This window comes from Ursus maritimus (genome assembly GCF_017311325.1).
Source record: "Ursus maritimus isolate PB19 chromosome X unlocalized genomic scaffold, ASM1731132v1 scaffold_X1, whole genome shotgun sequence".
NCBI classification, from domain to species: domain Eukaryota; kingdom Metazoa; phylum Chordata; class Mammalia; order Carnivora; family Ursidae; genus Ursus; species Ursus maritimus.
The window spans coordinates 4,233,191-4,247,820 of record NW_024423319.1 but is presented as its reverse complement, the minus strand read 5'-3'; the positions used below and the strand labels follow the sequence as shown (position 1 = coordinate 4,247,820).

Sequence of the window (14,630 nt, the reverse complement as noted above, 5' to 3'; positions counted from 1 at the left end):
TATTGAATTTGAGAAGTTCTTTGTAGGACTTCATCAAGATAAAAAGCTTCTGCACAGCCAAGGAAACAGTCAAAAAAACTAAGAGGCAGCCCACAGAATGGGAGAATATATTTGCAAATGATACTACAGATAAAAGACTGGTATCCAAGATCTACAAGAATGTGAACTTTTTAAAGCCCTTGATAGATATTGCCAAAATTTTCTTGCAGAAAAGTTGTACCAAAACATGTCTCCTTTGCCAATAATATTGTCATTATTTTTTAATTTTAACTTTTAATTTCAAACTATTTTTGGATTTATAGGAAAATTGCAGAAGTAATCCAGACAGCTCCCATATAACCTTTACCCACTAAATGCTAACTTTGACAGAGAGTAATAATTATCTTAGTGTTTTATAGCTTATTAGTAATTAAATTATTATGGTGTTATAGTATTGTCCTACAATTAAATTTCCCTTTATAAAAGTTTATGAAACAAAATGATTATAACTTTTTACAGGATTTTACAAAGAATTCATCACAAGTTGAATCGGATGATTCTTCAGAGTTACTCTTTGACTTGACCCAGGATACAATTCCACTGTCCCAAGAGGGATCAACAATTTACATAGAAGGTTTGGCTTAGCACTTTTTTTGAATATAATAAAAAGAAACTTGATGAATATAGATGTGGAATGAATTTCTATTTTGAAACCCATAACTTCATGTTAAGTTTTTCATATACCATAGAATAGAAGCTAATAATCCCTGAATGCCTTTCTTGTGGGATTTCTTTTTTGTAAATTTGTATTTAATAATAGAATATTGTATTTCTTTCTATTAAGTTAGCTAACATGTATTTTTTGAGCTCATTCTCACTTGGAACCAGCCATGGGCTGAAAAATCTTAATATAATTTCGGTGAGTCCAGGAATAGTATGAGAAAAAGTATATGGTTATAGTTGATTTTTTAAATAGGCTGGCGTCTTTCTTTCCGAATGAATGATGTTGATAAGATAGTTAAAATATGATTTAGAGTATTATTATAAAAAGGGAGTATTACAAAAATAATGATTTGTGCATAGTAAGTACTTAGTAGATATCCATTGAAGGAATACTGTAAATTTTCAATTGAAGAATTACAGTTCTTTGATTGTGTACAATAACAAAGTTCTTCATTAACTTGAAATAAATTAGTATGCCATGAAAGGTTTTTATTTAGTTGAAAAATTCCCCATAATCAAAACAATTGCTGTTTGTATATTAGTAAATTTATTATATTTCAATAATTGGACAGAGGTACATAAGAATTTTTTAATGTCTAAATTATTTACTAATAAATTCATATACATTTACCAAACCAAAATAGAAAAAATATATAGTATTATGTTTGCCAAAAATATTTTTCCCATTTTGATAACACATGGTTATTCACCTCTCTAGATGCCACTTATCTAGTTAGTAAGATAAGCAAGAACCAAAATGAATGAGGAAGTTAAATAGTTGTCCGAAATCTGATTTTATAAAGCACGTGGTCTTTATTCATAGAAAAAGTCTAAATTCTTGAAGATTCTAGGGGATAAAGACAGTGATGTCTACTCTCTCTGTAAGTTATTGTATTGCAGGGAGTGGAACTTTGCCTTGATGTGAAATAGGGTCATAGTCATTAGGAAGGTATAGGTTTGAGCCTGTATCCTAAAGATTTTTGTGGCCTTTATCGAGTCACCTCTTTGCACTTCAATTTTCTCATTTTATTGAAATATATACTTTTATCTTTCTCAGATAATACATTCATTCTCCAAACCTGAAGTCACCATTTGGAGATATGATTTTAATTCTTGCTCTACTTATCTCAGGCCTTTTTTGAGGCTCAAATGAGATAAGTGAGAAATGAAAAATGCCTTAAACCTTTAAGGGACTTGACAATAAATGGTTCTTAGAATGATAATTATGAATGATAATATGTATTATGTGTTCAGAAGCATGATTAATGGACTCCTGTCAAGGATGATTATAGATGGTTCTTGGAGAGGTTAGATTTGAACTTGATTTTGAAGAATGAGAATAGGATTTTTTTTTTATTTATTTTAATTTTTTATTACATTATGTTAGTCACCATACAGTACATCATTAGTTTTTGATGTAGTGTTCCATGATTCATTGTTTGAGAATAGGATTTTTATTGGCACTGTTGGAGATAATGAACAGCAGAAGCCAGAGGCAATAGAAATAAACAAGTTAAAGGGTTAGAATTTAAAACTATTGAGCTCAAAGTGATTTTATTTCACTGGGAGATTTACTCATGCTTTAAAAAATTATATACAGAACAGTCTATGTTTACTATACAGCCTGCTAGAGAACTAGTTGCCAAAATACCAGCACTCATTGGTTGTTCAAGTAACCTAAGCATTTGAGAAAAATGTTAGTGATTACACAGAAATCAGTCCCAAGTGCCTGCAGTATAGCTGTCAGTAACCATGTCCTTGAAGATGGAAAAACATCATTTCTGTTATCTCAAAGAATGAAACAGATTTGGCAGAGGAGCCCACTAACGCAGTGCTCTCCTTTTCCTTGTATTGCTCTATTCTACTGCGTCTATTAGTGTGCAGTTGGGAGCATTAAAATATCATGTGCAGTTTTAGAATCTTTATCACAAAGTACAAGTGTGTGTTACTTTCAAAAGGACTTGCTGTGTCTGGTTATAGCCTAAATAGCCCCACTTGTCTTGCAAATGCCCTGAATTACATGATCTCTTAGCCTTTAAGGTGATGGTTTTCAAACTCAGAACTATCTTTAGTAATGAAATCTCCTCAAATAAGATTTTATGTAAAAATCTAGTTTTTTTAAAAAGGTAAAGGCAGAGTTTTTCTATCCGACATGCTTACTATATTCCTTAAGGCAAAACCATTAGCCTCAGGGGATTATAGTTTTTTAGACCATTATACTAACTTCTTAAGCCTTTTCCTATGAATGGGCAAGGTATTATTCAAGATTAGTTGTTTGTACTTTGTTCATAGGGAATAAACAGATAATTTAAACCCATCAGATTGTTAATAAGTGGAAAAAGAACCAACTTGAGTTTTCCATTAGACATCTTAAGGTTTTTTTAAGTATCTTAAAGGGTTTCTCTAAATTTTTAGAATAAAGGTGGCTTTTGTTTCCAAGCCCAAATGTACTTAAGCATCTGAAGATAAATTCATTTGTGGGAACTGAGCTTAGAACATTCTCTGTGCTTTAATTTTTTTTCTTTTTTTTGCTTTGGATTCTTTTGGTCTGACTTCTTTTATATCTATTTATATATTTCTTTATTTGAAAGTATTTTTAGAATTTTTTTGTATAAAAAGTTTATTTCATGAATTGTTCAAATACGTGTAGTTCATAATGGCTGTTTGTACAATTTCTTTCTACCTATTGATCATATAAATTTTTTTCTTTTTTTGATCATATAAATTTTGGTCATTCTTTGTAATTTGTATGTTATAATTCAATTATATTATCTTTAATTTAGCTTCAAAGTGTTTTTACTTAAATTCAAATATAAAGCCATTTTAATAGCATTTGTAAGCAGTGTTCTGTCCTAAAGTATTTACAGATATTTTTCCCACTATTTAAATCATTCTAGGTATAGATCAAACTCTGCCTATATTAAAACGTTCTTCTGCTTCTAAAGTAAACAGTGTTACTCCAAAAAAGCCAAAGACCAGCGAAAGTATTTCTGAAATAAGTCCTTGTGCTTCATTGTCTCTAACTAACTCTCCTCCAGTGACATCTTCCCATGTTATGATATCAAAAGGTAAATATGAATCTAGCATATGAAATAGAAATTGTATTATTTATACATAAATTTTAGAAATTTTGATGAATTTTTAAACTTTTATTACTGGTTGTTTAATGTTTAAAAAAGAATTTGAGTCCTAAAAGTTCTTAATCTATTTTAGGTACAAATACCTCATCAGCTCACTATAAAACTGGAACACCTTTTCTAAGATCTTGTCCAAAGTGCAATGTAAAGTTTAATCTTCTGGATCCTTTGAAATATCACATGAAGGTAAAACTTTTTCAAAATTTGAATTTCAAAAATATTGACAAATCTCTGAAAACATTAAGGATTGATATATAGTAAATGCTAGTTTGTGCAGGTATTTAGATAAGAAATCTTCTCATTGGTATTTCTATATAACTTAAGTAAAAATTGATATTCATGATGATTATCTTTATACAAGATTTTAAAATCTTTCCCAATCACGAAATCTTAAAGATTAAGCTTGTATGTACTATAGTATATGCATATTGCATTTTTGGGGGGATATTAGAGGATACCAAGTAATCCTTGATAATTTTATTAGATGTGATAATGACTTTATCCACCATAAAAATTATCAGTAAAAATATCTGTTTTCTGGAGCTGGTTGCTGAAGCAAGGTGAAAGTGACAATGTGTGGGAGTTGCTTTAAAACTAAGGATGCTAGATCAAAGCTTTAGTTGTTGCTTTGTCTAAGAGATGTGACTGTCATTGATCTCTCTCTGAGGCTTGAGAGAATACATTAAACACAATATGTAGTACTTTAAGAAATGGAAGAAATAGACCTACCTCTGACCTCTTTAAAGTATTATACCTAGAAGACTTTGTAGAAAGTCCAGTGTTTCTCTTAGTGAAAGCCCTAAGAGTGTTGGCGGGTGTTGGAGCTTTCCCAGGTGAATCATTTATTTCTTGGATCTTAACATTTCTTTCTCTTCATTTCTGACGTTTTGCCACTTGTAGGGCAGATGTCTGTGGCAAATCTCATTTGTAAAGTCATCTGCCCCAACCAACAAAAACGGTTCAGGGGTGGGGGAATCCTCTCCATCTCTGGGGTGAACTCTAATTGCATTGCTTTATTCAATCCCAAACAGTTCCCAGATAAGTGAGTCCCACACACCACAGCCACCGAGTCGTGCAGGGGCTGCAGCCTTTGTCCAGTAGAGTCCCCAGGGGGCTGGTTCACACGTGGCACTTGAATCTCTATGCATATTGTAGGGCGCCTGGGTGGGTCAGTCAGTTAAGTGTCTGACTCTTAATCTCTGCTCAGGTCTTGATCTCATGGTGGTGAGTTTGAGCCCTGCATTGGGCTCCCTGCTGGGCGTGGAACCTACTTTAAAAAAAAAGAATCTCTAGAGCATATTGTATTTAACTTTTAATGAAAATAATGTATTAATCAGAATATTTTATTGACTAAGTCATGCCATTCTTCAAACCTCTTGTAAAGCAGACATTTCGTTTGGTGCTTTAATCTTTCCTGTAACTTAAAAATTCCTTTTTTTTAACATGATTTTTTGTCTGGTGACATATGCATGTCACATTACTCAAAATCTCAGTCTTGCATTTTCATGTTCAACACTCAGACATAAGCTCCTATTGGTGGAGTATTTCACAAGAAATGACAGTGTTAACTCAATCCAGAATATAGTTTGTATAGTTGTTATAAGTTAATTCTAGTTTATGTTGGTGTAGGAAGCTCTTGAAATTAGGTTTTAGGTAATTTTCAAAATACTAATGAAGTATGAGGTTTGGTATTACTCCACTTAAAATATTTTAGTCAATATTGCAGTGTTGTGTGTGTCTGTGGAAATAATCTGTGTTCTTCTTGCAATTATAAATGGCAAGAAGGGAGAAAGGAGGCAAGAACAAAGGCAATGCAAATTACATTCAGGAAGGAGGGGATAAGAAGATTCAAAGCAAGGAAGCAACTTAGGAAAAGTTATTGCTTGCTGTTTCAAAGTTTGGCAAATTTTTCATTGAAATTCAGCATTTTACAAAAAATGTAGAGGGAAAAGAAGTGTAAAATTCCAAATACAATTTCTTTATTCTTGGGCAAAACTATATTTGATCTATCACTATGTCTACCTCCCTGAGTGTGATTCCTGTGAACTGGACTTTGGGTTTGGGTTTTATATAAAAATTAACTTCTGCCAGTGTTTTCAGTCTTCCTATCTATGTAATATTGTGTAGAGATACTTGATGTTTTTATGTTTTGCATATAGATGGAAAGAGAAGAGAAAGGGCCAAGTGGTTTAGTTATCTTTAGTTTATTTAATTTGGGGGAAGGGTAATAAAGTCATGTGATTCAAAAAGTATGAGAAGGTAGGTGTTCATCATCCTTTACCATCAAGGAACTGCAAATTAAAGCTACAATAAGATATCACCTCACACCTGTCAAAATGTCTAAAATCAACAATACAAGAAACAACAGGTGTTGGCAAGGATGTGCAGAAAAAGGAGCTGACATGCACTGTTGGTGGGAATGTGAACTGATGGAGAAAACAGTATGGAGGTTCCTCAAAAAGTTAAAAATAGAACTGTCCTACCACCCAGCAAGTGCACTACTGGGTATTTTACCCAGAGAATACAGAAACACTAATTCAGAGAGATACCTGCACCTATATTCACCCCTATATTCATAGCAGCACTATTTACAATAGCCAAGATATGGAAGCAGCCCAAGTGTCTATCAATTGATGAATGAATAAAGATGTGGAATATATACACAATGGAATATGAATTCAGCTGTAAGAAGTGAAATCTTGCCATTTACAATGACATGGATGGAGCTAGAGAGTGTAATGCCAAGCGAAATAAGTCAGTCAGAGAAAGACAAATACCATATGATTTCACTTATATATGGAATTTAAGAAACAAAATAAATGAGCAAAGGGAAAAAGAGAAAGAGAGAGACAAACCAAGAAGCAGACTCCTAACTATAGAGAACAAAAACTGATGGTTACCAGAGGGGGAGGAACTGGGTGAAATAGGTGATTAAGGAGTGCACTTGTTGTGATGAGTACCAGGTGTTGTATGGAAGTGTTGAATCATTGCATGGTACACCTGAAAATAATGTAACACTGTATGTTCACTAACTTGAATTAAAGTAAAAATTTTAAATAAAAAAGAAGGTATACAGTGAAGAATCCCACTTTTTGCCTAGTTCCCAATAGGACTTGCAAAGGAAATCATATTTTATTAATTTGTTTTATATCCTCTTTGACTTAATTTCTGAATATATAGGCATACATGAATGTTCTTATTTTCCCTCTATTTTATACACAAATCATAGTACATTATATATATTTCTGCACCTGAAGAAAGTGACGAACATTCTCTAAAATGTAGCTTTTATTTCTTGTAGCACTGTTAGTGGTTAAAAAAATAAGTGAGAATTTTACATTCTAGCTTATGCATTTTTTTAAAAGATTTTGTATTTATTTGTCAGAGAGAGAGAGAGCACAAGCAGGGGAACAGCAGGCAGAGGGAGAAGCAGGCTCCCTGCTGAGCAAGGAGCCCGATGTGGGACTCAGTCCCAGTACTCTGGGACCATGACCCGAGCTAAAGGCAGACGCCCAACCGACTGAGCCACCCAGGCATTCCACTTATGCATTTTTATGTATCAGTTAAATTTATATAATATTACAGTAAGGATTCCCATTTTGAAAAAGTATGAATTTTGGATTTTTGTGAATGATGTTTTGCTATTATAATAGGTTAGAAGATTGGTATACCACAAAGATAATCTTTTCTTCCAAAGGAAGAATTTTTAGAGTGTAAGTCAAACATCCTATTGATCTAAGACATCGTACTAAGCTTTAAAGTATTATTTCATTTAATCCTTAGAAAATTCTTTAGGCCAGATTTTTTTCTCATTGTTTTATAGCCAATTAATTGGCATAGCTGTGAGATTCAAACCTCAGTCTCTTTGATGGCAAAACCCAGGTTCCTTTTCTCCCCATTTTGAAAATTGTATGGGCTGTTTTCTTGAATGTTACATAGGAACTTGTAAATAAGGGGTGTTATTTGTTTTAAGAGTATGGAATTTGATAGTTATCTATCAGATCTAACATATTAATATGCTATTGAGATTCCTGTATCTTCATCTATATCCATCTATTTGCTCTGTCATTTTTTGAGTAGGTCTCATAGTCTTAAATTACCACTATTTTCTTTGATATCTTCCAATTCTGTTTTATGGCCGTTACTATTTAGGATATAGATGGATCTATCTCTTTTAACTTCATTGTAAATGTATCCTTTAGCATTTTTATTAAGTGTTCCCTTTTTGGCCTGGATTCTATTTTGTTTGACATCAATTTCACAACCCTTGTTTTCTCATTATTACCATTTGCCTGTTATATTCTTTGTTTATCTTTTATTTTCGAGACTTCCAAATCACTTTGTTTTTGGTATATTTCTTGATTTCACAGAGTCGTTTTTTCTTTTGTGATCCTATGTGAAATTTCTTTTTTCAGTAGCTGAGTTAAACCCACCCATCTGTATTCGTTGATAGGATAGATTTAATTGATCTGCTAGGTTTAATTGGTCTTGATTCTGTCACAATTTTTTGTTCTTTTATTTTTCTAAGTTTTTCACTTTGTGGTTGCCTTATGAGTATGTAGTTTGGGTTTTTAGAAAAGTTTATATTTTTGCCCTCTAGTTATTATTAAAGAATTCTTCTAGTGAAATTCCACAACTGAAAATTGTATATAATAAATGAACTAGTTTTATCTCATTGAAAATTAAAAATTTATTTATGAAAGTATTCCATGTTAGGGTCAGTTTATATGAGGTCTTGATTTTATTCATGAAGTTGATTTTCCCTTCACGTATTTCAGCATTCTAGATAGAATGTGTTGAGGTTTTTAGATTGTAATTTATGCTTCTTTTTTTTGTGTCCCATACATTTTCCAGTACTTTGAGACTGGGGAGTGGCAGGATACCTGTGCTTAGAGTCTAGTTCCAACCAGGCTTTACCGAAATACTACTATATTATTTGATAATTTAGCACGTACATAATGGCATATAAAACTACCTTTCCGGGGCTCCTGGGTGGCTCAGTCAGTTAAGTGTCTCCTTTCAGCTCAGGTCATGATCCTAGGGTCCTGGGATTGAGCCCATATTGGGTTCCTTGCTCAGTGGGGAGCCTCCTTCTCCCTCTCCCTCTGCCTGTAGCTCTCCCTGCTAGTGCTTTCTCTCTGTCAAATAAATAAATACAATCTTTTAAAAAAATAAGATGAAACTACCTTTCCTTTTTTTTTTAAGATTTTATTTATTTATTCGACAGAGATAGAGGCAGCCAGCGAGAGAGGGAACACAAGCAGGGGGAGTGGGAGAGGAAGAAGCAGGCTCATAGCGGAGGAGTCTGATGTGGGGCTCGATCCCACAACGCCGGGATCACGCCCTGAGCCGAAGGCAGACGCTTAACCACTATGCCACCCAGGCGCCCCAAAACTACCTTTCCTTTTAAGCTGTATCTTGACAGATATGAAATGAATGATTTTTGGCCAAGGATCAATTATTAAATATTTACATCTGAAAATTTGGAATTACAAGGAAAATGGTATTAGATATATGGCCATCCCTGGCCTCAGGTTTTTAATTTTTGAAGTTATTTCTTTACTAAGGTAAGTGGTGTTAATTATTTGAATTTTTTAGACTCTATAAAGATAGAAGCCAACATTTTGGTGACTGTGTCTCCAGAAATATTGCCAAGCATAGTTTTACATAGGCTGGCCCTGGTTATAAACACAGAATCATTTTTTGGTATCTAATTTTTTGAAGAGATCTAAGTAAAACTTACATATATTTTTTTTTCTCTTTCAGCGTTGTTGTCCAGACATGGTAAATAAATTTTTGGAAATGATTAAAGCAGAACTTGCAATTACTGAAAATAAAAATAAGACTGGGGCGGAGAAAGGAAAATTGATCATGTTAGTTAGTGACTTTTACTATGGAAGACATGAAGGAGCTGTTGATGATGAACAGAAGACTTACACAACCTTTAAATGCTTCAGCTGCTTGAAAGTTCTCAAAAACAATATTAGGTATGTAAATACTTATTTCTCTTTCTGTCTGAAAATTGGGATGCTACTGATGTAAATATTGTATCTTTATTTTCCTGTGCTATCCTAGATAAGCAATTTTAACACTTTCTACTAAGAATAAAGGCAGATTATCATGTCAAAGCTTTTGTCTTTTATTGTATTTTAGGAGTCTGACACTTGGATCCACTTAGTTGTATTTCTTTAATACAGCTTAAGAAAGGGCAACATTTATTTTAACTTAGAGAAAAATCACTTGTCTGTATTTATCATTGAACTCGGAATTTTCAATGAGATATTTTTATTATTTAGCTTCTTTTGAATCTCCTTCTCCTATCACAAGAACTACTTTATCCAGTTTGACCTCTTCCATATTAGTCTTATTTAATGTTCTAGTTTTTCAATTCATATTTATCATACTACATTAACCTTGCAGAGAAAGTGACATTTTTGATGATCTTCTTTAGAGAAGTGCCAGTTTATGAAACATGTCTGCTTTGAGTTTATAATTTAACACATTTTAAAAGTAGAGATTTAGGCGCGCCTGGGTGGCGCAGTTGTTAAACGTCTGCCTTCGGCTCAGGGCGTGATCCTGGTGTTCTGGGATCGAGCCCCACATCAGGCTCCTCCACTGGGAGCCTGCTTCTTCCTCTCCCACTCCCCCTGCTTGTGTTCCCTCTCTCGCTGGCTGTCTCTCTCTGTCAAATAAATAAATAAATAATCTTTTAAAAAATAAAATAAATAAAAGTAAAGATTTAATTTTTGATTTTGAAGATTTATACATGTGTGCTTTAAATTTTAGGAACTTATACTTTGCAGTCTTTGAGTAATATGGCATATTACATATCTACCATCCTAAGTAAGATAGTAACAGAAACAAAGTAACAAGATATACTGATTGGTATTTTTCATTGGTTATGTAGTCTGACATTCTCTTTTCAACATTTTATTATAAAATTTTTCAAATATTCAGCAAAGTTGAAAAAATTTTACAGTGAACATCTGTATATTTACCACCTTGATTCTACCATTTACATTTTACCTCACTTGTGTTATCACATACCTGTTCATCCATAGAGTCTGATTTTTTTTACATTTCAGAGAAAATTGTAGACATCAGTGTACTTCCCTTAGATGAGATAGTCATATGTATGTATATTGTGGCACACACCCATGCACACATGTATACGTAAACTTTTAAAGATATTTACCCTTGATAACTGTCCTTTGTAACTAGCATTCTTAAGTATCCTATAGGTCATTTCTAAGCCTAGCATTTGTTTTATTGTCTGATGAATTCTCGAGTCCAAAATGAAGTACATAAAAAAACTCTGAAATGCACTGTAATATAAACCTAAAACAATTATGAATGCTACATTTGTGGTAGTGCCTTATAGTTTTCAAAGACCTTTTACATATATTATTCATACGAGTTTTCACACTTCTTTACCTCCTTTTATCAAGCCCTTACAGCCATCAGTTGCTAATGGCCCAGTAGCTTAACAGAAGAGAATTGTGCTTTGAGATACAAGACTGAAACAGTGTTACAATAGAACTCTGTGACCCACTTCCATATCTTTACCTTTTTACAGTAAAATATATTAAAAATAAAATTAGTAAATTTGGTAAAATACATAAGAAAGTGGGTCTCTGTTTAAGTTCCTTATTATACTTAAATGTTAGGCATATGATATTAGAAGTTCTTTCAGCTTTTTGTTTTTTCCTGTGAGATTAGTCCATTTACTATTAAACATGAAATTTCCTTTTTCTTGTTTTCATTCCAAAAGACTGGTTACAGATTATCAGAATATCTAGAAATTTTAAGCTAACCATATTTTATAACATTTAGAAATTTTGTAGCATTTTTGACATATTGTTTATTAAACAAAACCTGAACAGTAGACACTGGATAACCAAAGAGGTTACTATGTGTTAAATAACATTTTACCTTAATGGTAAAATCTAAGGTGGCAAATTGATGGTTTTAGAGGATGACAGAAGCTAAATCGTTCAAGATTTCTACTCTCTGCCCTGTCAAGATATTGTAGGATTATTTTTTCCCACATTGTCACTAAAACCAGTTAGGGCTATTTTATTCTGAGAATAGGTTTGTAAGGGGGTTGCTTTTTCCCATATCTCCATCTGCTGGCTTGAGAAATATGCACTGCTGAAGGGGGCAGTGCAATAACTGAGAGCTAGCTAGTTAACAGATCACTTTATACAGATAGATTTTATTTATTACTTAAAGTTATGAGCTGAAAGGTTAATGGCTCATGGCCTTTATATGTAAATATTTAGGCTAAACTAGGATTTTTTAAAAACAGATTTTAATAGAGATGTTATTAAAATTAAAGGAGGAGGGGGTACCTGGGTGTTTTAGTTGGCAGAGCATGTGACTCGATCTCAGGGTGGTGAGTTTAAACCTCACATTGGGCATGGAGCCTACTTAAAAAAAATTAAAGGAGGAAAAAAGATATTTCAGAGTGTACCATAAGGAGGAGATGTGAAAAGATAAATGTTAAAGCCTGTATATTATGATTGCTATCTAGGATGATGACATAATCACTTCAAGATTATATCCTTTTGGGACTCATAATGAATAACTTAATATTTGACTCAGTATCAAAGTTGTTAATTTGATTGAATAACTTTACTTTGAAATTTAGTAAAAAGTTTTAATAAGCCCTCTGAAATAGATCTGCCTTTTTATATTGTACTCTCTGCCATTGGGGATCACAGTTCCTTTTCATAAGAAACCTATTAGGGAATCTGACAGTGGAATGTAGAGCTAAAAAATGGGCTTGCTTCGGAGGGCACGGTCTGTGAAAAATGAAGTGTTTGTGCTCACAGTAAACCAGCATCATTAAATAAAACAAAAGGTTCTTCTAATTAAGAAAAGTTCTTATAATTATAGGTATTAAAATTGCTACTACATGCATTTAGAAACCAAAACACAAATAAAAATACTAATTTGTCGTTAAGCAGCTGACAACCTATTGTATATCTTTAAGGCCTTTTAAAAGAGTTCTCTCAGGACTCTGTAGCTGCTTTTGGTAACTGGGTTTTCTTTCTTTAAGGATTTTATTTTAAAATGTAAATAGCACTTCATCTATGGAAAAGAAGCCTATTCTTTATAAAATTTTTTAAATCTAAAATAATGATGAAGAGTTCTAGCAAATTAGTGGTATTTCATATGAACTATATTAGTAGATTATTTTAAAACAAAGATGCAAAGAAAAATGTTTACTGAGCCATTTAATGAAAGTGATTATTGGGACACCTGGGTGGCTCAGTAGGTTAAGCGTCTGTGTTTGGCTCAGGTCATGATCCCAGGTTCCTGGGATCAAGTCCCCCACCGGCTCCTTGCTCAGCTGGGAACCTGCTTCTCCCTCTGCCTGCCCCTCCCCTGCTTCTGCTCTCTCTCTGACAAACAAACAAATAAATGTGATTATTTAAAGTGCACACTTTTCTAGAGGAGTTTAAGGCTTTGGAGATATTATTTTGAGTACTACAACTGGATTTTTACCATTTAGGTTCAAATCCTTATTTGGGAGGTTTTTTCCCCTTGGTTATAAATCTGAATATTTGCACCTGTTGACAATCACTTACAGGTTTATGAACCACATGAAGCACCATTTGGAACTTGAGAAGCAGAACAGTGAGAGCTGGGAAAACCACACCACCTGCCAGCACTGCTACCGTCAGTATCCCACACCATTCCAGCTGCAGTGTCACATTGAGAGTACACACACTCCCCATGAGTTTTCTAGTAAGTCACAGTTTTATTGAAGTCTTGAACAGTAATGATTTTGGTCATCTAAACTATGAAGGATCCTTAAGAATTCTGATAAGAAACCTAAAAATAAGAAATAGACTTTGGATTTGAGGGCACAGTTAAAAAACAAGTTTTAACTTGTATAAACTTTTCAATAGAATTGCTTTCTAAAACTGAAGTCCCTCTTGTACATAGAAACTTCCTTTGCATAACTCATGCATTCATTGTATGTAGGGGGCTAAGTTAAAAAATTCAGATTATCTGTTTTGCAAGTATGAAATCATTGGTCTTGATTTACACTCTCATAAGAGAAGTAACTGCAATGATAGTTAAACATCACAGAGTCTGGGGTTAGCTAGGATTTAAATTCCAGTTCTGTATCTTTAATACAGCTGCGAGATCTCAGGCAAGTTACTTAATCTTTCTGTACCTCAGGTTCCTCATCTAAAAAATGGAGGTAAAATAGCAGTACTCTGTCAGTGACGGCATGAGAAGTAAGCTAATATAAGTAAAGTTCATGGAACAACGTTACAGAGTTAACAACTATAGAACTGTTGGAGTCACCACCACATTACTCTTACTACTTATTGCTGTTGTCGTGGATGTACAAAATGAATCTGTTATTTATATACATCCATAAAATGGTGTGATGTGTTTTTTTCCACTTTCAGCTATTTGTAAAATCTGTGAATTATCATTTGAAACAGAACATGCTCTTTTGCAACATATGAAGGATACTCATAAACCCGGTGAAATGCCATATATTTGCCAGGTACACATACATTTTGTCATGTACTTAGCGGTTTGTTTTATTTTCATGTGCCACAAAATAGTATTATTCTATTGATCTTTTTAACTGTTTGAATAAAATGAATTACTAAAATTGAAGACCCTCTTCAATAGTGGAAACTCCCTTGATATATCTCATATATGTGGTGATGGTGGCTTGGACTTGGACTGGAGGCCAGAGTTGACTGACCCCTGTACTAGACAAACAAAATGCCCTGCTGGAGAAGACAAATATATGGATTT

At 33.3% G+C, this 14,630-nt stretch overlaps 1 protein-coding gene across 2 annotated transcripts in view; it reads left to right on the top strand.

Moving 5' to 3' along the window:
- Positions 1-14,630, top strand: part of ZNF280C (zinc finger protein 280C) — a 63,225-nt gene that overhangs the window by 26,545 nt on the left and 22,050 nt on the right. For both annotated transcript variants that reach the window (XM_040627336.1, XM_040627338.1), the window contains exons 6-11: positions 499-613; positions 3,600-3,770; positions 3,916-4,025; positions 9,606-9,826; positions 13,435-13,592; positions 14,270-14,370. In XM_040627336.1, the coding sequence (XP_040483270.1) occupies positions 499-613; positions 3,600-3,770; positions 3,916-4,025; positions 9,606-9,826; positions 13,435-13,592; positions 14,270-14,370 (876 nt within the window). The remainder of the gene's footprint in view (positions 1-498; positions 614-3,599; positions 3,771-3,915; positions 4,026-9,605; positions 9,827-13,434; positions 13,593-14,269; positions 14,371-14,630) is intronic.